We start from the raw sequence: 26,892 nt of genomic DNA, 5'->3' as shown, positions 1-26,892 counted from the left end.
CCTCAGGTTTCCAAATAGTTTTGAAATAATATGTCTGGGAAACTGCTTAAAATATCTCCTTTAGATTTTTTTTTTTTTTTTCTTTTTCAGCAAAACTTTTCAGATCAATCTGTTTTGGAAAGTTTGGTTAAACATCCAAGCTAGCATTACTTCAAAAATCAAACCTGCAGAGGGATGCTAATTACATCTAAACACATTTCATTCTCTCTCTCTCTTTTTTTTTTTTTTTCCTGCCTGAGAAGAATCAAACCACAACACTGGGACCAAAATCTAGAGTGAGACTGCTTGCAGACCCCTGGCTGAAGTAGGAATTGGAATTGAACTGCTGTATGCTTGCAGTCAGAAGGTTAAAGAATTAATTTGAGACTGTGGAGATGTGCATTTGATTGTCAGCATTGTCACAGCCTTTCTATGCAATCATGGCGAATGGCAATTCTGAGAGCATATTTCTCATTTTAGTTTGGTTATCTAAATATTAGTATTCAAGGTTAGCTAATTTTCTAGGTTGAGTCCAGTGTCAATGGAGATGGATTTAGATTCTTGACACTTTTCCACTGTGGTCAACTGGGAAAGATGAAACTAATATAAATCATCACATCTAGCTTGGATCCCTGTTTTAGGGCAGGACAATTGTCAAGCATTATATCTTTCTCTTGATATACCAAGAATGAAATTGAGTTAATGGTTTCAAGATGAGATAAATATTTACGATAACCACAATTACATGCAATAATCCCTATATACTTCTAAATTCTGCATAAGCTGATTTCTTCATTGTAGTAGAGCAATGGTATAGCAATATAGTATTATTATGTAGTATAGCGATAGTATTATTGGTGTTCCTCTGATGTGTGTATCTTATATATCAGATGGAATTCTAGGTCCTGTAATTAGAGAGACAGTTCCTAGACAACTTGGTTGTCCATTTTTTTATGCACACATAGACTTTATTTTCAAGCACAGAGAATTCAGGGTTAAATCAACATAGATTTTATTGCCGTGAAATGTTCATTCAAATGTGGTCATTATCTTCATAGACTCACATAAAACAGGTAGCTTGTATATGAAATAGAAATATAAAAGATTATGTTTTTTCACCACTGAATAATAATTAAATTAAATTAAGTAAAACAAAACAAACAAAACAAACAAACAAAAAAAACAATAAATAGGACATTGTTGGTGACCAAGTGCACACACATTTAAATACAATCACAACAGCTGCTGTACAGAATAGAATTAATTGTACAAAATAAAGAAAAGCAAGGAATAGAAATAATAATAATAATAATAATAATAATAATAATAATAATAATATAAAGATTAGACCTCTCTAAATGACTTTCACCTGGCAAAGGAAAATGACATTATCTTCCTCCCTCCCTCATTCCCCACACATCTGTACTTAAAGTCTTGTTGAACCTGTAACAAGGGCAGAGGCAGATGCTATTTTTATAATTACAGCTCCTGTATATTTGTTCGTTGATTTTTCCTTGTGTTGCAGGCTTGTGTCTTCTATTAATGGAGGTTGTTGTGTTTTGTTTTGTTTTTTACTTGACCATAAAAATAAAGAGTAGAGCAGCAGAGTTATCTCTCCAAAAGGTAAAAGAAAATCAAATTACCTTGGAACTCATCAGAAGCCCTTTTGGATACCTAAGATATCTAAGACCAAAACTGCTTGTTGGTATGAGGAAACAAACAAGCAAACAAAGGCAGTTAGAGAAATTGGCTCTTAGGACACTAAAGCAGCCCCTCCTGAGCCTTGCTGCAAAATTGTGAGTAGTAGCTGTGCCACTGAGTCATGTTCAACAGAAGAGATGAGCTGGGGCAATATTTACACAGAGGTCCAGTATTTGGAAAGAGTATACATTGAGCCTCCTTAGTAGTTGCTGTTTTTAGCAAAAGTTAAAGAGACGCTTCAAAGAGCAGATTCCTTGTTGATTTGGAGAGCTAAAGTCTTTTCCCAAAGAATGTTGGAATTTGTCTTAAAAAAAAATAAAAAGAAGTAAACGAAAAGTCCAAATTCACCCCTTGTGCCAGGTCTCCAAGACAACAGAATGACACCTGGAAAGAATTAGGGGTTCGGATGACAGCCCGAAGGACAAAACTGTTGATAGTCTTCAGTTGTAGGTTGCTGCTTGTCTGTGGTTCACTCCCCTTTATGGACCACATGAATGCTGTACCAATTCTCATCACCTGCATAAAACTCTCCCTTTGCTACACATCTCTGCTATTTAGTGGTACTAATGGAGGTCTTTGTGAACAGAAATCCAGATCTTAGGGCAGAAGTTGGAGGTAACAATGTCACTCTTAGCTCTTTTGGAGACTTACCTTATAAACTTAGTCAATGCAAGAGCTGTTTGTACTTGTCTTACTCACAGTGAGTAATACCTTACTCTGTAAAGAAAGGCATGTGGTTAGTCAGTGTGTTTACTTCATCATTAAGTTGCTAATAAATCCAAGCAGCAATGACTTTTTTGGGGGTCAACTGTACTACTTAATGTGTTCTGATAGTCATGATGGGAGAGGTGTAATGTATACAAAGCTGGGAAATAACCTGAAATACAACAGGATCCAAATACACATCCAACATGACCTATGAATCTAAGCATTTCTATGTTTCAAAAACTGTAATGATTAATTGCTTTGGCCATAGAGGTTTGGTCACTTGTCTGTACTTACATGTTTTTGACCAGAGTGAAATAAATAATTCCATGATCTTTCAAAGGGAGAACATCTTTTGTCATCAGATTTATTTCAAAGTCAAAAAGATACAAATATACTTGAATTTGCTACCGGTGAGCACCCAGTAACTTCAAACCATGCCCTTCCTTCAGGCTGATCTAATTCATGACTGTGTTTTGAGGTGGGAACTTTTCCACAGAGACAAGGACTTAGAAATGGAAAACAATAACATACAAACAAATAAACAAACAAAACCCCATGGGAACATTGTGCATGTATGTGTGAAAAGTGAATGAGAACTTAGTCTGAATTTTTAATAGGAACATCAGTGAATTCATCAATTAAAACCACAATGAAAGTTCCTGTTCTGAAAACCAAAGGCTTTTTGACATGAAACTGCTCTGATAACTAATTCAACAGAACAGGTAGCAAAATATACATTTTTCTTCCAATAAAACTAAATACAGATTAAAATAAATAACAGAGAGCCTGTGAATGTCAACAAACCTTGCAGCTACCCTTTTGAAACAATTTTGCCTTTAAAATATGCTAAGATACTAAAAGAAAAATAAGAAAGATGAGGATGTAAATTCAGATAGACACTTAATGATAAGAACATCTAGGAATTCAATCAGCTTGAATCAGATCTGTACTGAAACCCTCCCCAAAATCTGTAGAGGTCCTTAAGGTTGAAACTGCATGTTCTGGGTTTTCAAGAGTGCTCGGTTTTCTTTAATATTAATAGATAAAAGGATAATCAAGGTCAAAAATAATTTGTTGCCTGCAGGGCAGAGACATGTAGTGATTATGCAATCAGAAAAGATGTAACTATTTAGGTAAATTATTTTTGGAACCTTAGACCATATTGCAAATAGGTGAATATTTCCAATAATGTTGTATACGCACAATTTTCCAATAACAGACATTTGAGTATGATTGTAATAAAACACTGCTTCTTCAACAGTTTTACAGAATAATCTATACAACCAGTCATTCCCCCATCTCCAGAAGAGTGATATTTTAGTGAAAAACTTGAAAAGGATTTATAAAGCATTTTTTTTTCTTTTTTCTTTTTTTTTTTTTTTCCCTCCTTTAAAATATAATTTAAATTCATTATCATCTTGAAGTGCAGGTCCATAAATAAATTGCTTTACAGTACATTTTTATGTGGCAAATCTGCATATCTGACACGGGCAAACATTTAAATTTTTCTCCCCTCTCTCTTTCTCCCCCTCAGTTTGGACAATAGACAAACAATGAATTTCTTTTTCACTTTTAACCAGTGGTTACCTACTCCCACACTCAAATATTTCATGTTCTAGAATGGTTCTTCAATGTTTCCGTAGAAGATATCATGGAGGAACATTCATTTCATTTTAGCACTCTTTGCAAAGGTGCTGGAATTCATTCAGCAAAGTTTATGCTCTGTTAGGCACTTAGCTGATCTTAATGAATTAAGGAGGAGGAATCCCATGGAGATGGATCTGTTTCCCTCATTGCATAGAGGGAGGATAGATTGATAGCACTAAAGTAGGTACCTAAATTATATACCTACTATGAGCAAGGACAAATCTAAGCAAAATCATAGGATTCCTTCCCTCCTTCTCTCCTTTCCTCCTTCCCTCTTTCTAATTTCCTTATACAAGCAAATAGGGACTCAGTTTTAGTTTGTTTTCTTGCCTTGATGACAATGTTCTCACTGATCTCAAGAGGGATAGTACCATGCCATAACTTTCAAAGCTGAGGATGATCTTGTTAATCAGCTCCCTACAACATACCTGTAAATGATTTTGGATAGTTTTTATAACCCCTAGGTTGATAAATCTAAAGCAGGTCATGCAAGATGTAAGGTATTTTAACTAGCTCTAGTAGATGATAATGTGTATCAGCACTTTTATCCCTGTTTTCCTTTTTATCTAGTTTAGAAAAAGAAACACTTCAAGGGCATGATTCATTGCTGTTTTGAGGTAAGATGAAGAGTACACCATAAGTGCCTCTTTCTCTCCACTGATTATAGGGAGAAGAGGGTGACCAGTCCAGTTATAGTCATGTGCAATACAAAATACCACCATTAAATTTCAGCTATTATCCATGGAGAAAGACAGGCACTTCCAGACGATCCCTTCCAGCCATCCTAGGCATTTGGTGTGCAGGACAGGTGGCCACCCATATGTCTCTAGTACTGTCTTCTCAGGTCCTCCATATCGTCTTTCAGGAGAGTCCAGATACCTTATTGGTTTCTTGACATATCTGTTAAAACTATGTGGCTGTCTTGGACACCCTAAAACACCTCAAATAACTGTAAATGCTTACACATGGACAACTATATATATATATATATATATATATATATATATATATATATATATATATATTTCCTGCTGTAGAAAGAGATGAATTATCTTTTGGAAGAAAAAATCTTATTATGTTGATTTTAGAGAGTCTGATGGTCAGTATAACCCCACCCTACAATATCAATCCTCCCTAACTTTCTCAATAAAATGATATGAGAGAAACAAGAAAATGAATTGAATGAAAGTCTTGTTGAAGAAGTCAGAATGTGGCTGGGAAATGCCTCTTGACTCAGAGGCTTGAGCTCAAACTATGCCCCCAATGTTTTCTTTGTGAGGATATGTGCTGGGTGGTGAACTAATATTTCAAAATACACAGTAATTAACCACTTAGCTGCTGTGGACTGTACCAATCTGTCTTGCATGTCATTTTGGTTTTATTTTATTTTATTTTTTCTGTAAATGAGTGGATTCTGTTAGACCTCTGCACCTCAGATGGATTTCTGAAAACAATAAAGCTGCAGAAACAAGCTGTTGAAGAAAAAGCATCATAAAATCATGGCAACACAAAAGGTGACTCCGATTGCCTGCATTGATCCTGTTGAACAGAGACCCAGGTATGGCAGACTGCAGTGTTGTGGGACCAAGGGCTGAGAAGATAGAAGAAAGAAGCCCATGCAGTCATTTAATCTGAAGTTCATGAAGGGATCAGGGCTCTTAATTAAACTATCAAGTATGGATTTTTTTTCCCCATTTAGTTTGCCATGCTCTTCTCACAAAAGACACCTTAGCTGCTTGAATGGCCAGGACAGATTCCTAACGGGTTCTGGTCTCATTCCAGTGCAGCTTTATTGTACAATCCCACGTGGAGATATGCAGCCCCCAATACCAGACAGTTCATTTGTCTCATGACCCATGGATTCCTCTCTTGTCAGGTATCCATATTATTTTCCCAATGATGTCTGGATCAGGCATTTCTGATAGATCAGAAGAAGCCCTTCTTTCAATCTATCCAGCATGTGAGCAAAACCAATATGCTGGAACTGCATGTCCCACAACCGATGTTCTGGCCCTAACTGTGCTGCCAGAGAAGAAAGTGCTTCAAGTTAGCCTGTGACAAATTTCATGTGCCACCTCAGCCAAGTCCAGAAGTGCTTATAAAAACAGTGTTAGTGTATCATTCAGAACAATCAAATACTACGTGCACAAAAAAGTAGTTTAGAGCAACATAAATTTAAAAAAAGTGACAATTTCATCACACAATTACTGTACACTGCTGTTCTTAGGATTGAATACTTTCCTCTCTCATGCTCTCTCTTTCTCTGTTTTAATCTGTCTCTTTTTTTCTTTCTTTTTTTTTTTTTTTTCTTTTTTCTTTTTTTTTTTTAATGTTTTTTGTTTTTCCCCCCTTTTTTTGGATTTGGTCCACTGGAGATAAATCGCCCTCAATGATATATATATTTAAAAAAAATATCAGCAGCAAGACTCTCTTGAAATAGATTCTGTTTGATGTAGCTAGTCTGTCTTTTCTGTTTTGCCCTCTTTCACAGCAGCCTCTGAAGTTTTCCGCAGGGGGGCTTTCTCCGAGTTGGCATGTCCTTGGCCGGATTCCGCCGCTCCTCCGTTTTTGTGCGATGTGTGCTTTTCCAAGTAGTTCAGCATTTCACTGAGAACAGTTTGGAAAGTGCTTAGGGCAGCACATATTGCAGGAGTTCCAAAACCATGAGTGATCAAACTACAAATGGGAAGGAGACAGAAAGAGAAAAAGAAATACACACACACACATAAATATATTTGCACTCACATACGTCAAAGAGTTTACAGTAAGCTGATTTTACTATAGTGAAATTCAAGATTTGCTCCCTAAACTATTTATTACCTGCAGGAGAAACAGAAAGGAAAAAAAAAATAGAGCAGAAAAGCAGACTACACACAGCTTCAAAGGTTGTTTTTGGTAGGAGTATCACTTCTGAAACACCGTGGGACAGATCTGTGGCTGATGCAGATTGACACAGTATTGTTGACTTCAGAGAGACCAAGAGAAATCCATGCCCAAGACCCTGCAGCATTGCTACTTTTCTTGTCCCAGAAGGTTTGGCTCCCTTCTTTCTCAGGTATATGAAACCAGTTCTGTGTGGTTTATCCAATCTCCCAGGTCAGACTGTTAAACAACAAGCTTTGATTATCCTACATGGAATTATGTATAGTTGCATATGTATTAATAAGTTATGCAATGCCAGGGCAATAGCCACAGTTTGGTCTTGTCTATGCTGCTAAACCCTCTGAATATCCAACAGTGGGGAATCCAAACTGCCATTTGGGAATAGCTCCTGGCCATTGCTAAGGCCCAACAACACCCAGGAAATATTTCACCTAGGGCTAGTTCAGCTAGGCTAAATCCACAGATTTTCCTAACAAATTAATAGTAAAAATACCCAAGTTCCAACATTTCTTGCTGTGGTGGTGTTGAATTTCCTAGAATAGATTTACCTCATTGCATCTTTCACCTAAATAAGGTGTTTTCTCAAGTTAATGCTGAATTTGTTCTTGTTTTCCTGAACTGCAAAGCAGGTGATTTTCACTGTTGCTCCTCACTTAATAATAACTGAAATGATGTATTTGTGGAGTAGTCAGGCAGTCTGATGGTAGATTAATTTAATTTAAATTTAAAGAAGCACTTATTTGCACCCATAGATATCTATAGTCACTTGAGATGCTTTTGGGCATCTGTCTGGCTTCCACTTGCAGATACAGGAGCATGCATGTTTGTTCCTGTGTCAGATAACAGCTTTGCAAGGGTTTTGGAAATGGTACCAGAGACCACTCTTTAGGAAACTGACTCCAGCCCTGCCTGCTTAAATGCTACGTGTACACTACAAGTTGTTCACATAAGATTCAGGGCATCTCATGTGGTACTAGACACCTTCATATGGGCAACCAAATTCTTTTCATCATTGTAATAAATCATTTTGATAACTTGTAGGAAAAACAAGAACAGAAACAGAAGAGAAAACAATGAACCAACTAACCAAAAATCTTTAATGATTTTTAACTTTCATATAGAAACATAAGTGGAAAATTATTTCAGAGGTTGAAACGTCATTGCAGTATTTAAAATATTTATTTCAGACATCCCAGTTCTGCTTAGGGAAGAAGAAAACAAGGAGAGGATAATAAGCTGATTTTTGGCTCTGCAGATATTTTTCAGAAATCAATATTTTATATTGGTTTGGGTGAGGGAGAAAAAACACATTACAGTGATTCTTCCAAAACAATGACTACTTCATCTCATTCTAGTTAAGATTTTGCCCTTATGGTAACTCTCTGGGTGTCTGAGGCACCATCTCAGTAAACCCTGATCTAAAACAGAGAGCCACACATAGGTTAGAAATGGGAACATTGCATTTCAGTGAGAATTCCTCTCCTCTGCATTTTGGCTTCTTAGTCTTTCCAGCTGTTTAAGAAAATAGTAGAAAAACAGTGGCCCATGGAATAGACGTTATACAAAACATGGACAATTGCCAGAATACTGGACATATGGAAAACAAATATGGGAAAGGTTCCAACATGTTTTTCAGGGTGATCTTTCTGTCTCTGCTGGACATGGGAATCTTGTTTGCTAGGAATCACAGAATCACAGAATTTTCTAGGTTGGAAGAGACCTCAAGGTCATCGAGTCCAACCTCCAACCTAACGCTAACAGCCCTCCACTAAACCATATCCCTAAGCTCTACATCTAAACGTCTTTTGAAGACTTCCAAGGATGGTGACTCCACCACTTCCCTGGGCAGCCTGTTCCAGTGCCTCACAACCCTTTCAGTGAAGAAGTTCTTCCTAACATCTAGCCTAAAACTCCCCTGGCTCAACTTAAACCCATTCCCCCTCATCCTGTCACCAGGCACGTGGGAGAACAGGCCAACCCCCACCTCGCTACAGCCTCCCTTGAGGTACCTAAAAAGAGCGATAAGGTCGCCCCTGAGCCTCCTCTTCTCCAGGCTGAACAAGCCCAGCTCCCTCAGCCGCTCCTCGTAGGACTTGTTCTCCAGGCCCCTCACCAGCTTCGTCGCCCTTCTCTGCACCCGCTCAAGCACCTCGATGTCCTTCTTGTAGCGAGGGGCCCAAAACTGAACACAGTACTCGAGGTGCGGCCTCACCAGAGCTGAGTACAGGGGGACGATCACCTCCCTAGCCCTGCTGGTCACGCTGTTCCTAATACAAGCCAGGATGCCGTTGGCCTTCTTGGCCACCTGAGCACACTGCTGGCTCATATTCAGCCGACTGTCCACCATCACTCCCAGGTCCTTCTCTGCCTGGCAGCTCTCCAACCATTCCTCTCCCAGCCTGTAGCTCTGCTTGGGGTTATTGCGCCCCAGGTGCAGGACCCGGCACTTGGCCTTGTTAAACTTCATACAGTTGACCTCAGCCCATCGGTCCAGCCTATCCAGATCCTCCTGCAGAGCTTTCCTACCCTCAAGCAGATTGACACACGCACCTAACTTGGTGTCATCTGCGAACTTACTGAGGGTGCACTCGATGCCCTCGTCCAGATCATCGATGAAGATATTAAAGAGGACCGGCCCCAGCACCGAGCCCTGGGGGACGCCACTAGTGACTGGCCTCCAACTGGACTTGGCTCCATTCACCACGACTCTTTGGGCCCGGCTATCCAGCCAGTTTCTAACCCAACGAAGCGTGCGCCAGTCCAAGCCAAGAGCAGCCAGTTTCTTGAGGAGAATGCTGTGGGAGACGGTGTCAAAAGCCTTGCTGAAGTCAAGGTAGACCACATCCACAGCCTTTCCCTCATCCACCCAGCGCGTCACTCTGTCATAGAAGGAGATCAGGTTCGTCAGGCATGACCTGCCTTTCATAAAACCATGCTGACTGGGCCTGATCGCCTGCTTCCCCTTCAAGTGCTGCATGATGACTCTCAGGAGGATCTGCTCCATGAGCTTTCCTGGCACTGAGGTCAAACTGACAGGCCTGTAGTTTCCTGGGTCTGCCCTCCGGCCCTTCTTGTAGATGGGCGTCACGTTTGCTAGCCGCCAGTATCCTAAGAAATAGATATTTAGGAATACCAGTATCCTAAGAAAGAAACCAAACTTATATGAGTCCTAACCAAAATAAGAACTCAGTGGGGAAATATGTCTCCGTTTCAGATTGGGAATGGTCCAGTCTTTTGTGAAAGGTCTCCCAAAGGCGATTAACAAATAACTCACTTTTAGAATGTTTATCTATGTCTCCAGGCACTTTTCAAAGCAGGAAATTATGTTTATCTCCAGTTAGTAATGAGAGGAAAATGATAATTAAATATTTATAAGGACTATTTTGCAGACATCAATTAATGATACCACATGACTCTTGAAGTTTGGACTCTTGAAATTTGGATTTATAGTAATATCTTTATCTTTTCAGTTTAAAATTGTAGAGAGGTAAAAATATATGGCTTTAACTTCAAACTTTTCATTTGTTTGTTTTTGAGAAATGTTTGGCTTACCAAGAAAAAAAAAATCATTATAATTGTCTGATGTTTTTAATACTTGCAGAAACAATATCAACCATAGCATACAGATAAGATTATTTTTAGCACTTTCAATTCTGATATTTATGAGTCAGGTGATTTCAAGATTTTGTGTTGCACTTTATATTCATTTCTGTCTTTCATTAGTCCAGAGAAATGAAAATGTGAAAAAGCTAAGATTATTAGAGAGCAAAAAAAAAAATAAAATAAAGTCCCAAACTATCATTATTAGCTATAATATTTTGTGATTTTTACAGTGCTTGTATGATCTTCTGGGTCCTGTTTGGGGGAACTGACTATATTGAGAGATGTATAAGATATTAATGATCTTGTGTGTAAAATAAACCACTATCAACTTAAACAGTTGACAATACCTGCAATCATTAATTTCCAGCAGACAGGAATTCTAAGTTTAAGAAAGTATTGAATAGCAAAGAATTCTCCTGGTCTGCTTGTCTTTGAACATTTCCACTCTTGAGCAAAAGAAATAGTACTGTGTTCATATATTAGTTCAATAAACCCTGAAGAACAAAGTTGGAATACTGTAGTGAAACCTTACAGAGATTGGCCCAGAAAAAAATATCCATAGGGTTAAGAATGAGGGCAGAAGATTTAAATGTTCTCAAATGCTGAACAAGACTGTAGAAAACAGAATGGAACAAAGTCTGTTATTAACATATGTAAGCAAAGACGTCAACTTGTAGCTGTATCCGTCAACAGTGCCTAAACTTCCATTACAATCAAAGAGAACTCAAGTCAGTTTCCTATGTGTAAGAATCTTCATTGACTTGAGATGCCCTATGGCACCTACAATGACAGCACAGAATAGGTAGACATGATATAGAACTTAAGTTCACCTTGCTTCTACGTGTTTTGAGGCCATGCAGGTTATCTTTGTGCATCTTTGTGCACTGGTACTATACACCGATGTTTAGGCAACTGAATTGTGCCCTGGGGATTTCAATATGGTCAAAGGTGTGTGGAGTATGACTAAGCATATGAAAAGCCTCTTTTATGATAAGCTACACCATTTTTATTATTTATTTTATTTATTTTATTTTATTATTATTATTATTTTTATTTTATTTTATTTTTCTGGCTATGCCATGGATTTGAGCAAGAATATATGATGATATATGATTTAGATGTCTTATAGTAACAAGATATTTGTGCCAGTTGAGCAGGCAATGCAGAGGGCTTACAGGAGAATACCCTTTTAAAGCAGCAATGGGCTGATGGTATACCTTGTAGTATCTAAAAATATGTCTCATGTTAATGTTCGTTAAGTTATATCTTTCCATAGATATAGTGAAATGGAAAGCCTAAACAACCAGCTGATATGGAGACACCTTGATATTAGTATTTCATACTGGACAGAATCTTCAACTTCTTGTGTGAAAACTGAAGTTCACAGCAAAAGAATTTTGTGGGGTGAGTTATGCATCTATCACCTTTACAGATCTGCTTTTTAAGCTTTTACACACCACAAATAATCCAAAATCAGTTTTTTTTCAAGGCAGATTTGTATTTATTATTAAACAACAGCAAACAACCAGCCTTGAAATGGCAGTGCAGTCTCATGACAACTCATTTGATTCCTGTTGAAAGTATTCTTCCCCACAGATGGAGATATGCAAAGCCTATTAACTTTCCCATGATACTTATTGAAAGAAACTATTTTATGGAAAATTTCTGACCAGCCCTCCATGGCACACTCCTGTGAGGATGTATTTTTTTTAGCCCTGTTTTATGTAATGAGCATAAAAAGGCTGAGAGATATTATCTTCTATTTTATCTTACATTTTATGAGTAGCTCCCATTACTCTAACTTTGGTGATCTTTGTTTATCTACAAGTCTTTGAGAAATCTAAGAAAGACAGATAATTTCTCTTTGCCAATGAAAGTAAGTTTCAAGTTGGGAAGAAATTCTGATTTTACACTGAAATCCAAAGTGTGACCGGCAGAAGACTAATGGCAAAGCATTAAAACACACTTCCTGAAAGTCACATTAAATGCATGATGTTTAGACTGACTGAGCTCCCACTAAATTCAGTTCACTTTTGTTTGTGAATTGAACCCCATCTACTAAGAGAGTTGCTTTCATTGTAAGACTGTCTTTTGGGTTTAAGATCCTAAAATTAAACTTAGAGTTTTTATAGTAGAATCATCTGAGTATTCTCAGTGTTCTAGTGCATTTCATTGCAACCCCTAAACCAAGAAATTTTATTGTTCTAAAATGTAAGGTTAAAATCTCTGATTTGGTACTGTTTATGAAGAGATGCAGAAAGAATGCAATGAATAGCAGGTCAATGTATTATAAATCCTTATGCTTAAAGACATCCAGACCAGCCTGCAATCCTGCTCAGTGCTATGATGCAATTATGTATGCTCATATTTTAATGATGGCCTTACTTAAAAATGAAAAGATCCAAGTATGCCTGAAGGCTTGGACTATTATTTGGCAGCTACCTCAAGGACTTCTCCATACCCTAGACTGGTGAAACTTCAACATGCGGCAAAAGAAACAGATTCCCTCTCTGGGGGGTGGAGGGGGAAGGGAAGAGGCCATCTGCACAGAATGTTTACACCCTCATTTAAAATAAATAAATACTTTAAAACAATAATAATGATGAAGAAAAAGCAAGCTTGAACATATTGTTTGGAGTTTCTCAGAATTTTGAGTGTGAAAACCACTTCATGATTACCTAGATTTAACAATATGTGGCAGATGACAAATAATGATATCTGATAAAACTTTTGATGGTTGTAAATGAAATGGAAAAATATTTAAATCTTCATAGTGATACAGATAACTTCCTAAGTTAGAGGTCTCTCTACTGACTTCCAAGGGTTTCTTCTGATTGCAAGGTCTGCCTTATGTAGGATGCCTTGAGAATTAAACTTTACTTCAGAAGGTGAGTGGACCAAACCATGGCACAAGTTAGGCTGATAGTCAAGATGAACACTGGGACACCAGCAGCATATATTACAGGGATAATAGTCTATAGGATCAGAGTGGTAAACAGCATATACAAAAGTTGCCTTGCAAAGTAAGTCCTTGGGCTTGTTTTCCATTCATAATTGAACAAGTGTATTAAGGGCATGTTCTCCTAACCAGATGGACCTCATTTTACTGCATATAAAAAGCAGTGGAAAAAAGAGAGCAATGTGTATTAGACGTACCTGGCAAGGTTTTGGTAGTAGGGGGGTAAAGGGTGCTACAAGTTTGGCCTCTGTGAGAAGAGCCCAGAAACAGTCCTTTGTTAGATAAAGGACAGCTCCAGCCAACACTGGAAAGGAACCCACTGGTGTCCAGAGCTGAGCCAGTGAGCAATGCTGGTTGTGCCTCTGTGACAGCAGGTTTAAGAAAGGACAAAACCACCAATAACAACACAAAGCAAGCAAATAAACAAACAAAAAACCTGCTTCACAGCAGCAGCTGGAAGAGAGAAGTGAGAAAATGTAAAGAGAAAAAAGTCCTTCAGATGCCAGGGTTAGTGTAGAAGGAGAGCAGAAGGTGCTCCAGGAATAGAGGAGGCCCTGTGGCCTGTGATGAGGCCCCTGGTGGAGCAGGCTGCCTCCCTGAAGCCCATGGGTTCCACGGTGGAGCAGATCTCCACACTGTAGCCCATGGAGGAGCCCCCAGTGGAGAAGGTGGATGTGGCCTGGAGGAGGCTGTGGCCCATGGAGAGCCCCTGAAGGAGCAGGCCCCAGGCTGGAGCTGCAGCCCATGGAGCGGAGCCCACGCAGGAGCAGGGTTTTTGGGGAGAACTGCTGCCTGTGGGGCACTCATGCTGGAGCAGTTTTCTCCTGGGGGATGGACCCTGTGGTACGGGCTGATGTGGGAGCAGTTCTTGAAGAGCTGCTGCCTGTGGGCAGCCCCCACAGGCTCAGTTTGGGAAGGACGGTATCCCGTGGGAGGGACCCCATGTGGAGCAGGGGCAGAGAGTGACCACGAAGGAGCAGCAGAGAGCATCAGGGATTGACTGCAGACCCCATTCCCTGTTCCCCTATGCTGCTCAGGGAGAGGGGGAGAGAGGGGTGATGTAGAAAGGAATGGAGGGGGGACGGTGTTTTTAGTTTGCTTTTAGTTTCTCAGTGTTCTAGTTCACTAGTCATAGTTACATTAATCTACCTATGTTGAATCTGTTTTCCCTGTGATGGTAATCAGTGAGTGATCTCCCTGTTCTTATCTCAGCCTTTGAGCCCTTTTTTATTTTATGTGAGTAGGGGGAGTGAGAGAGTACTGGTGGTAAAGTTTACCTGCCCATCAGGGTGAAACTACCATAGAGCACCAGAGCTGATGCCCCCTATTTCCAAAATATTCTGTTTCAGCTCTGAAGATTTTGGACCTCAGAGATGATTTTCCACATTAGGAAAATTGCCCAGGGAATGTCTGAAATATCCAAGACTGTGTCTATAGTGTTTCTGAGCTATAAGACAAAGATTTAGCCATGGAACAATATTACACGTGGCACTCATAGAAGCCCTTGGATGTTTGCCAATAAATGCTTCCAGCACAGCATATTAAAGTCCCCAGATAAAACACTGGATAACCCTGTTACTTGTTAGTTTTTAATGAGAAAAAAAAGTATACTGGCTTCTGCCTCACTGTGGATGAAAAGTGGCCTTGCTGCCCATCACTGTCTGGGGAGCCAAATACACCAATGAGACCACAGAAAGATCTGAGACGACTGGGTACTTTTGAGAAAATTGTGAGTGTGTCCATGTGACTCAAAGAGCCTTTGCTGTTCCTGTTCCTGCACAGTTCATTTAGTTTCTCCTTTAACTTAGTCAGTGGTCACATCTCTGCCCTACAACAAGGCACAGAAGTAAATGAGATTCAACCAAATGTCATGTGTAGATTTCTCCAGTGAAGCTGATAATATAGCTGAGAAATCCCATCGCCCTCAAATGAGAAAGACCAAGAGCTAAACATTATAAACGTGGATGACAAAGCAATTCCCAGTAATTTGGGAATGAGGAAATGACATTTCCTTGGAATCAGAAGAAATCTTAAGTACTGGACTGAGAATCTGTCTAGTCTCTATGCTTTTCTCATCTCTGATTAATACATATTTACTCTTTCCTCATTAAACAAGGAACTTATTTGTTAATGAAGAGGGTAAAGAAAAGAAAACAGATCATCAGATCTCCTAACCCCATAAATTGTGACTTTAAAAAGAATATAAAATCATAGAATGATAAAATCATCCAGGTTGGAAATGACTCACCACTAAACCATGTCCCTTAGTGCTATGTCCACACATCTCATAAATACCTCCAGGGATAGGATTCCATCTCTTCCCTGAGGAGTATGTTCCAATGTTTGATCACCCTTTCTGTGAAGAAGTACTATAAGACTCATAACAAAATTCTTACGATTTCTCTATCTTAACAATTCAGCCTCTACACACAAAAATGTTCAAATCCTTTCAAAATGATTTTGGTTATAAGCAGAACCGGAGGAGATGATAGAATCCCTGCTATGAAAAGATTGAAGATGGAATCTCTGGAAAAAGGAATGAGTGACAAATCCCAGAGGAAGGATCTCTAATGCTTTCGGCAAACATAAGGCCAAGTAAAAGAAAGAACAAAAGGAAAAAGAAAGGAACAATTTATTGATTGCTAATATCTCAGCACTAGGAACCAATGCGTTCTTTTGCAACTAGCTGAATCAAAAGCCAGATTCTGAGAGATCATGGAAATCAGGGAACTCTAGAGGGCACTGGAGCTGTTTCACCATGTAGTCTCACACCAAGCTTCTTCCAGTCCATGCATCTAAACAGAACGCTGTTATTGCTAATCAAAATGACTGGAATTATGACAGCAGCTCCTCTACCTCCTGATAGGAAAAGAAGTATAAGAAATAGAGAACAATATAAAAGGGTGGTAAGCATATCTGTAAAGGCAACTCACAAGTAAGAACTTGGTCTTGGCTTTTTGTTACAATTTAAAAAATGCTCTTAGTTTCAAAACCTATTTCATTGCTCTTTTTTACCCTTCAGAAAGAAGGATGTTACTTTTTTACTGCTCCCAATGTCTGAGCCTCTGTTTTTCTGCCTGTCACTTTTTGTGTCACCTTGTCAGTGTGATGCCAGGCACTCACAGGAGGCTGACAGCTCCAGGCTCAGAGAGTAACTAAATGAAAAACTCTTGTCTCAAACAGTTTCATAGTGAGGGTGTTTCATATCAGCTGAATGGCTAAGCAAAACACAGAATAATTTGAGAGGATAATGATTGCTTTTATTTTCTAGCTTTAGTATTCTGAGCCTATTATTTTTGTCTGTTTATATAAGGTTTGTGCTCCAAAAGAAGTGCCACTTGCAAAAAAAAGTTTCCCCCTTGCTATTTTGCTGTTGTTATCTTTCATATGTGAAATAGATTATCTAGATAGGATTTTGCACCTTGATGAAATGTAACCTTAGAAGATCAAATTCAAATTCTGTAATCAGTAAATATTCATCTTTCCCTATGGGATGGATGACATCAGTAGGATATCTGAGCTTTCTATCTAGTGCAAGTTCTTGTAGACGCAAGTGACCCAAAAGCAGCTGTAAAAAACATATTTATATCCAATCTCACAAGTGAAAAAGTAAGGCTGACAAATGAGTTGAGGAAGCCTGTACTTACGTAAGCCAAGAAAATTGTACAGCACTCTTTAATATAATCTCAGAAAGTATTCTCTTTATAAGTATTTTTTTTTGTTTCACTTTTTTTTTTTCTCCCCAACACAGATTATTTTTGGGGGGGAGGCTTTTTTTTTTTTCAGGTGGGAGTTCATTTGTGGTGGGATTTGCGGTAAAGGTAGTTTTCACAAGCTTTTTAGGAGCTATAAAAGACTTCTGACAAAAGTTCAAAAACCATGATATCTACTTCCTATTAAAACATTTCTTATTATAATATCTTCTAGATAAGGGGAGACCTCTCATTCTAAGAACGTGCATCTGCTCATACAGTTAGTAGAAATCATTTAATAAAATATACTCTTTCATAAAACCACACTTTCACTGCAAGACTGAGCAATGTCAGACAGCAAAGCTGTTCTGAAGAAAAGGGAGGTTATGAATGTAAAGACAAGACAATACATATCAATGTGACTCTCAGATCCCTGAATGAATCTGTGGGAAGCTTGGATATTGCTGTGGAATGGAAAAGAGAAGTAGATACATGCTCTCTACATTCAACAGGAGAGAAAGAGGGACTAAAATCATATCAAATGCACTAATTTACTGTTTTCAGCTTTTAGTTGGGTTGGAGGGATGTCCTAAATTCTGCTCCTTAGACGGAAGACTGCTTCGATGCTTTATCAACAGACTTAAATATGAAATGAATAAAATAGGATCCTAGATCCAGAATTCCAGCTTTGGTTTAATGCAGAAGCCACCACACTAGATAAACATACTCGAGGGCTTTCATTCACAATCCAGTCTGAAATCTTCCTCTGCAAAAGAGAAAACTTAAAAAACAGGAATGGAAAGTGAACATGCAAGCTCACCCATGCAAGAGATGCTACAGGACATCCAGAGCATTTGTAAGGCTGGCAGATGTGATGCAGGGCTCACAAACAAGCCTTGAGCTGAGGGAGTAGTTGATGCATGTGACACAGGATGGTCTCTAAAATGACCTAGACCTCCACATTCATGAGACAGTTAAATAACCCCAAGGTCCTTAAACTGGGGCTAAGGCACAGCTTTAGTTACCTATATCTGTGCTAGTAAGGTGAAGAGTGCAAAGGTTCCTCCTCTGCTCAAGAGAGATCTAACACAGTCTGGCCTCATCTCCATTATTCAAGTATTTTAATCTGAAAAGTGGTGGCTATTTCTAAGATTCCAACTGGGAACATCCCCTTGACAGGGACATGATTGTCTTGTGCCTTGGAATTGCTTGTGACAGGAAGAGTTGGTCTAGGCCAAGTTCATAAAAACAAAACAAAATCAAACAAACCAAAAAACCAAACCAAACCAAAACAAAACAAACCAAAACAAAACAATAACAATCAAACATTATAGACTGTTGTGTTCCAGTATCCAGAACCATACCCACACAGTTAATAGATAAGTTTGCTTTTATCTTTGAGGGAGTCTAGTTTTTTACGTATCTCCATTCCTTCTCTGAAATACAGCAGAAGATCCCTTCTTCACTGCAGGGATCTATACGACTGAAAGCTATCAGTTCTTCTGGTCTTGTTCTATGCTCTGGGGGTGGTTGGATGCACTAAATGCCTGGGAAGTGCAAAGGTGCCAAAGACAGGTAACAAGTGAGTTAACTCCAACTGTTTCTCATACTGACATGCTTCTGCACCATCAAGATCTACCTGCACACCATTAAATGAAAAAGGTTGCTGTTAGATGATTGTGCTGGTTAACATTAATCCAGATTCATAAGAAGGAACCTGCAATGTCAGAATTCAGCTCTGCTCAGTTAATGGCATGATTATGGGTGTTTAGGGGTTAGCCAAAATTTCACCATCTCACATCACAACTAACCTGCACCGTATGGTCTCTGAGTGCATGTCTCAGAGCTCTCATGCCTTCAGGCAATCTTGTCTTCATCTGTTGTAGTTCCTGATTGTCCTGTTCCACCATTTCTAAGCTTTTCTAAAGTGAGTTATTCTCAAAGCCTTGGGACATAGCCTCTTATATACGTGTCTTGTATACATCCACCTTTTTGCTTTCTCTAACTATTCCAACCCGTCTTTCCTCCCATCAACCTGGATAATTGAGAGCTGTTTCTCAGTTTCAGTGAGTATGTATTAGGCTGTTTTACCTATTCTAAATCCAAAGACAAGCAATTTACAATGCTAGAGAGATTCATATAACCTTTCTGTCCTGAAGAAAATAAAGATGAAATCTCAGCTTTGCTGACATCAGTGGGATTTGAAAACAGATTAAGTTTCAGGATAAATTAAAACCCCCAGCTTTTCCCTCTTGCACAGACAGATGTATGCATATGCACACAAAAGTTTTGCTTGGTTCTGTGGGATTTTTGGAAGAAGAAATTCTGAATAACAACTAATAGATGGTATTTTAAAAGAAGCTAAGATTTATCTAAATATATTTTCCTTTCTCCATTCTCCCCATTTTTTGCTATCACTCACTCCTTCTCTTTCACATTCTCCTACTCTCTCTTTCCTGATGCTTATTCCATTTTGAAAGCAAAGAGCCAGAGTAATGGATTACTCTCTCTAAAGATATAGGTTCTTTTAATATAAATATAATAAATTTTAATATAAAGATATTTAGGTTCTTTTCTAGTACTGATGTGCTGGCTTTGCCATCTGCTCTCATGGACTCATAAATGCACTTACACAGATCAGACTTTAGAGGACAACAAAGAGACACGCGTGTCTGGACAAAAAGCACTTAGTAATGGAGATGGATTTTTCCATGGTTTACCTGTTTGCCTCATGGCTTAATGCTGATTCTGCCTAGTTATGGCTTTCAGGCCCAACACAACCCATAGGATTATTGTGATTTACTAACCAGCCCTGACAAAGCTGGAATTTTCTAAGTCTTCGTAAGTTATTTGTAGCACGGATAAGGCAGCTAACTGGGCTACAGTAAGGGCTAGCGTGTTCTTGAAACCTCAAGCTACATATATATTATGAATATATATATAATATGTATATTGTTATATATATTGCATTTATTGTTATTATTTTTTTTGTTATTATTTATTGTATATATTAGTAATATTTACGTGACACTGTGCCGAGGAATGTTTTGGTACAGTGCTAATTATATTGGGCACCAAAAATCAAGGGCTTCTGCTATAAATCAGCACAAGTAAATGATACATGCTTGTGTCCTGACCCTTTTTATTTACTAATATCAATATAATATCTCTGTGGTAAGATGCACTGAAAAAAAATGCACTGAAAAGGAAAAAATCTTGAATAAAACATACATAACACAACCTTGACTCTGGTAGTGCAAAATAATTGCTGGTATGAATGTAAGGGTCTGCTGAATTTTTTGTTCATGGTCAAATAATACTGGGAAATTATTCTTCCTGCAGCATTGAGTTTTCTGTATTCTTGTCAGATGGGAATCTCAGAGAGCAGCTGCACAAACATGGTCATACCAGGGGTGTAGATGAGCCTATGTTTTCTGTGTATCTGGTAAAGTTGTGCAAAACTCAGCAGTTTTCAGACTCACTAGCAGCTTCTTTGAACATTTTCCCTGTTTTAAGCTTTGTATGAACTTTGAGTTTGGGGTTTGAGCAAACCCAGCAATTCTGAGCCCTTCATGGAGACTACTATCCTGTGCTTCAGATAGGACACATTTTTAAAGATCTTGATGAATTGGGACTCAGTGGAAAAACTTCACAGAGAAGTGTGACCTTGAAGATTTAAAACAGAGGAAACTGGAATTGCTGCTTGTATCTGACCTGTGCTAGTCTGTGAACCCTGATCTTAATTATTAATGTTGAACAAGTAATGTTGCAAGCAAGTAGAGAATATAATTCCACACTTACCAGCTGTAGGGTAATTTATTCCTAAAGAAAAGTTCCTTTGCCCTAAGGTAGTAGATGCTGGATACTGTAGGTATCAGATTTTATAACCCTTCAGAAAGTCTTTCATTATCTTATAATTAATTCTAATAATATAGGATTGTGTGGTTCCTCTGAATTTTTCTGGTCATAAAAAATCTCTACTGCTTTCTGACATTGTACAGCATAAATATATATATATATATAAAATCTCAAGTTTTCATATTGTTCCTTTTCTGCCTTGAACACGGTTTACAAGGCAGAATTTCTTAACTTCTTCTTGTTATAGTAAATCTGTATGAAACTATGGGATTTCTGATGATTTATATCTACAATCAGATCATATTGAATAATGGCTGAAAAACACACTAAATCCTGCTAAAATATTCACAGAACCTTGACAGAAGTTCCAGTTAAAGCCTGTCTTTGCCAGAGGTAATAGTTTGGCTCCAGCTCAATCTAGAGATTTATACAGCTTCAAGACAGAGTATTTATTGCAAGAAATCCTGTAGTTCTGGAATACATACAGAAATGAAGATGAAAATTTCACAATTGAAAAAGTATATTATGAAATTTATGATGGCTGCTTGAATCCATTGATTCAGATTTATGCCTCCTCTGAAAAAACAAAAAAAAAAAAAACAAAAAAACAAAACAAACAAACAAAAAAAAACCAAACATGTTTGTAGAGCACCAATAGCTCTTGAGTATTTTGGACATAAATAACACTAATTTTGTGTGCATAGTCAGGATCAGCCACTTGTTAGGACAGTCCAATTTTAGACTCCAATTGTTGTAGGTTTCATCAGAATATTTAACAGTGAATATTTGACAGTGACGATGGTAAGAATATCAAATACATCTCTAGCATATAGTTGCAATGCTTTTTATAGATATAGATACATCAGAAATATGTTCATTTTACTGTAACAAATAGAATTACAGAATCATAGAATGTCTTGTGTCGGAAGGGACCTTGAAGGTCATCTAATTCCAACCCCCTGCCATAGGCAGGGTTGAAACAGGTTGAAACAGTTTGTTCTTTTGCAATTCTAACCTTAAATGAGAGCTTATGATCACACATGTGGAGTCCAATGTATGTTAAGTATTTGAATTCTTAGTGTGTTTATGTTAGGTAAATGCTTCCAATATCTTTTTATGAAACCCTTCTCTACAGATGTATGATGACAAAGAGCTATTTCTGTTTGTGACCAGTAGAAAGCTGTGGTATGCCTCAGAGAGCAGTGGCTATGCTGTTCTTGGTTTACAAGGACTTTCTCCCTGTGTTGGGGTACCATGAATTTCTTTTTCTTCTCTCATCCTCAGATCATCAGGTGCAAATTTCCTGTGACAGGGGTTGGCTCAATATGAGGATCATCCCTCAGAGAAAGATAGACAAACCAAGTGACTGGTAAAAAGCAGTCTCTGTTGAAACCTTGATTCAGAAAATACTCCATTCTCCTGGAAATCATGGTGAGTAATTCTCACATCTTCTCAGAGATCTGAGACAGACTTATGTGCCTTCTGTGATATTTAATCTCAGGAAGGCAAGTAGTGGTAGGAGTGGTAGACAACCTAGCTCTGAAGACTGCCAGATAGAGGGGATGAGAATCATGACTTTTTTTTTTTTTTTTTTCCTACGTTAAGCTTAGGCATTCACAATATGTGTCTGTGTATGTACTGGTTGGCTGAGCTCCCATTCAGCTGCATGTCTGGACTAGACTAATGAGTCAACAGAGTTCAGAGAGAGATTCAAGTCACGCTAAAGTAGATGTCTACATTAGGCCTGCATTAAGTATCTACTTTGCAGATTCCACTGCGTGAATGGATGAAATCCCTACAGACTATGGCAGGAGGTTTACCTGGCTGAAATGGAGGCACCTATATGTAGATGAGTAGAGCTAGAGGTCTGGGTCAGAAGCTGGATCTGACCTCAACTTATGTGCAACAGATGGAAAAGGTATATGGCCTCAGCTCAGTCTCTGGGTCTGGCAGTGCTCATCATTCCCCAAGCACAGATATCAGAAACAGCTGTCTGATTTAAGCCCAGGGAAGCATCTGTGTAGGATCAAGACCCGTACTTTTCTAGGTGCCCATCTTCAGTCCAACACTTACTGCCTACAGCAGGCATAAAAGAAAGCACTGACTGATCCAGGAACTTCGTACAGAAGCTTTGTACTCCAACCCACTGAAGTCAAGCAGAGAAAGAAGGATGGGATTTGTACAAATTGACAGCTTTTGTAGCTGAAGCTGTCAGCATTTTATCCTGACTGCTGTTTCTTCTTTAAATACAGGATTCCTTGGGGATTAGCTGCCCTCTATCACATTTATTTTATGTGCATGTAATGGGGAATTAACTATTTTTCTACAAGTCTAGGTTACCCATTAAAATTATTCTTTGAATATTCCATATAAATAAGTATGTTTTCCTTGGTTTTCATGTGTATTTAGGTATTTTGGAGTGTGTGTATAAAGGAAAGTATACATCGGTGTAGGTGGTATGTGTATGTGTAAACATTACTGCATGAGTAATAATAATAATATTCCTCACTCACTTTAATAGAAGTGAGGTTGTCTAGGTGTGTTCATATATGCATAGGGTAAACACTGTTCTGTGTAAGAATGAACAGGAATGTGTGCATTTGTGGACCAGACATTATCCTTGCCCCCCACCCTTGTCTCAACAGATAGACAAGGTGGGGTAGTGGTCATTTTGGATGTCATTCAAAGTGTCAGGCACTATTAGGTACCACACCACTTGGCTGGTAAATTCTTGATGTTCTGTGAGAATCTTAATAACTAAAAGATGTTGTGACATTGGAGTACAGAAGTTGTCTGCACATCCAATGAATGGAGAGTTTCTCAGCTGGCTGTGCTAAAAAATATGCAACTTTACACTAAGGCTTTATAGGTTTAAAGAATCTGCTTAGTGTTACAACCTGTAAGCTACTCATTGGAATAGTTCTTTACATGTTGATTTTCCAAGGTACCAACTAATGGCTATGAAAAAGAAAATAATCTCTAGACTCAGCTAGTCATGCATTCCCCTCTGTTGTCCAAGCAAAGGCAAAAGAATCTATAAGATGTTTCATCACACCTTTTTGTGTGAACATTCCAAGGTATTGTTCAGAAATTAGTGTAGCAAGACCATTCCCAGCAGGCAGTATGCTTTGAGGTCATTCTGGTTCAGTTGGCTTTGGAGGCTAAAGTGTATATATATGTACGTATATATATATATACTTTATGTAAAAGCATGCTCCTGGTGGGATGCTGTCAAATGGTCTTAGTAGCACAGAGGAAGTGCTGGAGCTATTTAGTTAATTCTTAAGGATGCAGCTTAACTGTTCCTCTATTCATTGTTATAGTGATTCATTTATATTGCCAAGGTGGCTCAAAACTTGAGTTTCCACACTTCCGGACCATTTACATTCTCTCTTGGTTGGCTTGTGATTTGGCTCATATCTAAAGCAAGGAAGATAAGAAAATTTGGCTAGCAGATATAGAAAATGATTGACTCAAACTCAGACTGTTCTCCATTCAGCAGGATGAATACAACTAGCTTGAGCCTCTTTGCTACATAAGCATAAGCTTTTAACAGGCACAGACAATAAAGAGAATATAGACATTATTGTGGTCTATGTATAGACATATAGACATGTCATAAGTAAGGGAACAAATACCATTACATCATTATACATAGTATTTACCAAAATTAGGAATTTTAGGTAAATGCTCTTCTTTCAAAATCATACCTGAAATGTGTTAAATGTCTCTGGATGTCGAGGTCTAGTATAGGAGTCGGTCTGGAGGATCCAAGGGGTGATCTGTCTTGACTCAGAAGATCTTGGAATTCTTTACATATTTGTCTAAAAGGAAAGTGGATATCCTTAAATGTGATAGGGGTAATCCTTCTTTTAATGCTGATCCCCATAATCCTGTGTGATTTCATTCATGACAAATATTTGTCAGAGGCAGTGTTAAAGGAATTAAAGAGAAATGAATCCTCCCTTGCCTTCCTGCCCCAAATTCTCAGAGCAACCAGCATATAGAATCTCTTGAAGAAGAGTAATTCCTCTCTGAAAGCATGTTAATATTGAGAAATTCCATCAATGCAAACTTACACTAGGTAGGACCTAAGACTGCAGTTTTGACATATTGCAATGAGAGCTCAGGGTCTGTTTTGCCTGATCTCTCATCAATTTAAGGTCCTTTGGAAAGGATGGATGGTTTTCTGTTCCTTCTGACTTTCCTTCTCAAGATGCGTCAGTACTGGAGATACATAGAGGACCTAACAGTAAGATAAACCTAAAAATAAGGTAAGAGAAACCTGAAAATAAGGTATTTTAATTCTTTTGTTATTGTTGTATTGCACTAGTTCACAAATTAGTCTAGGAATGTGCTACTAATACATTATAAATCAATCAATCAAACAAACAATCAAACAAAAACAGTTAAATTTGGTGCATGCTCTCTGAAGAATGTTATCTGGAACTTGGATGGATTGCCATAAGTTACTTTCAATTGGTTTATGACAGTCAGTTAAAACAACAACAACAACAAAAGGTCAGATATTCAGATGTGTGTCTCAGGACTTCTCCAAATTGGCATATCATTCTCCACCAAATGTATCAGAAATATAGGCAATGTGGGGTCAGGAAGGGTATGATGACATCCAGATAATCAGGACACTCACATGATTTACCTGATACTAGCCTGAAACTCAGTTGTATTGGCCTAGTAACGTTCTTAGTGACTACCTGTCAAACACTAAACTATATGGTGCCAGGGTTTCTTCTTACATCCTCCAGCCAATTATCATTATCTGATAAAGTCTGTATGCATATGCTCTCCTAACTCCCCAACAGTATGGCTGCATCCAAACTGATTCCTGAAAATAGATGTTGGTGTGGACTACCTCCCACAACATGTACAGAAGACATTTGGTTCAAGGAACCAGTCTAATATTTTAATAATACAGACAAGCTCAACAAAATGCCACAGTGTGTGTATGTCTTACTTTGTTATTATAGATGAAATAACTGTGTATGGGCCCAGTTTTAACACTAAAGAGGGTCTCTGTGATACATGATTTCTGCTAGCATACTTTTGCTGTGTACATCTGATCCTAGAAAGAGTTCAAGTTCGTCATCATGACATTGTAACACTTGCCCTTTGGAACAGAGACATAAAAATCACGTGGTTAAACTCAGCTTTTTGGTATTTAGGTCTCTTCATTACCCAGTTACAAAACTCCACCAATCTGTTTTAACTCTTCAATATATCACTGTTCTACAAGATTTGGATATAGACTTTGGATAACACAGCTCTCTCCTAACAGGAAAGGGACGCAGAAAACTATTTCCCGCTGTGACACTGGACTTCATCCAAGGTTGATTTCTGTAAATGCTTGTCATCAGTATGGACAAGGACACTGACTGCTTAAAAAGACAGCACCATCTTAGCCTTTCAAGCAAAGAGAGGTATTCAGCAGAAATGTATGTAAATGCGGCATACAGTTTTAATGAATCAGATCCTTAGAGGAAAAACAGTTCCTTTCAACAACTGAAAACAGTCAGTCATTTTGGCTTCTAAACAATCTGCTATCCCCAGTCGGCCCTGTCAACACTGTTCCTCTCTCCTTCCTCCAACCTTTACTTTCTACCTGTTGAAAAAGTTCATCTTACGAGTTCTTATATTTTGACAAAGGAAAGTGTCAAAACCAAGTGTGCAATTAGGTTCCCTTCTATCTTCACATGTCAGAAGCCTTTACTGAATGTTGCAGATCGAAAGAAAAGAAGAAAACTTTTTTATTATACATGAAAACCTTTAAAAGGCAGTAACCTACTTTTTCAAGGGATTTCTACTCAAAGTCATGTCTCAGTGCCTCCACTACCAACAAAACAT

The 26,892-nt window shown here is 38.3% G+C and overlaps 1 protein-coding gene across 2 annotated transcripts in view; it reads right to left on the bottom strand.

The window, feature by feature from the left end:
• Window positions 1-998: 998 nt before the first annotated feature.
• TFAP2D (transcription factor AP-2 delta) overlaps window positions 999-26,892 on the bottom strand; it is a 56,872-nt gene continuing 30,978 nt past the window's right edge. For both annotated transcript variants that reach the window (XM_084516312.1, XM_084516313.1), the window contains 2 exons: window positions 24,741-24,854; window positions 999-6,711 (listed from right to left, as the gene is read on the bottom strand). In XM_084516312.1, the coding sequence (XP_084372438.1) occupies window positions 6,492-6,711; window positions 24,741-24,854 (334 nt within the window). In that variant the 3' untranslated portion in view covers window positions 999-6,491. The remainder of the gene's footprint in view (window positions 6,712-24,740; window positions 24,855-26,892) is intronic.

The sequence above is a fragment of the Aythya ferina genome (assembly GCF_964211825.1).
Source record: "Aythya ferina genome assembly, chromosome: 3".
Lineage (NCBI taxonomy): Eukaryota > Metazoa > Chordata > Aves > Anseriformes > Anatidae > Aythya > Aythya ferina.
This window is presented reverse-complemented; position numbering and strand designations above follow the sequence as displayed.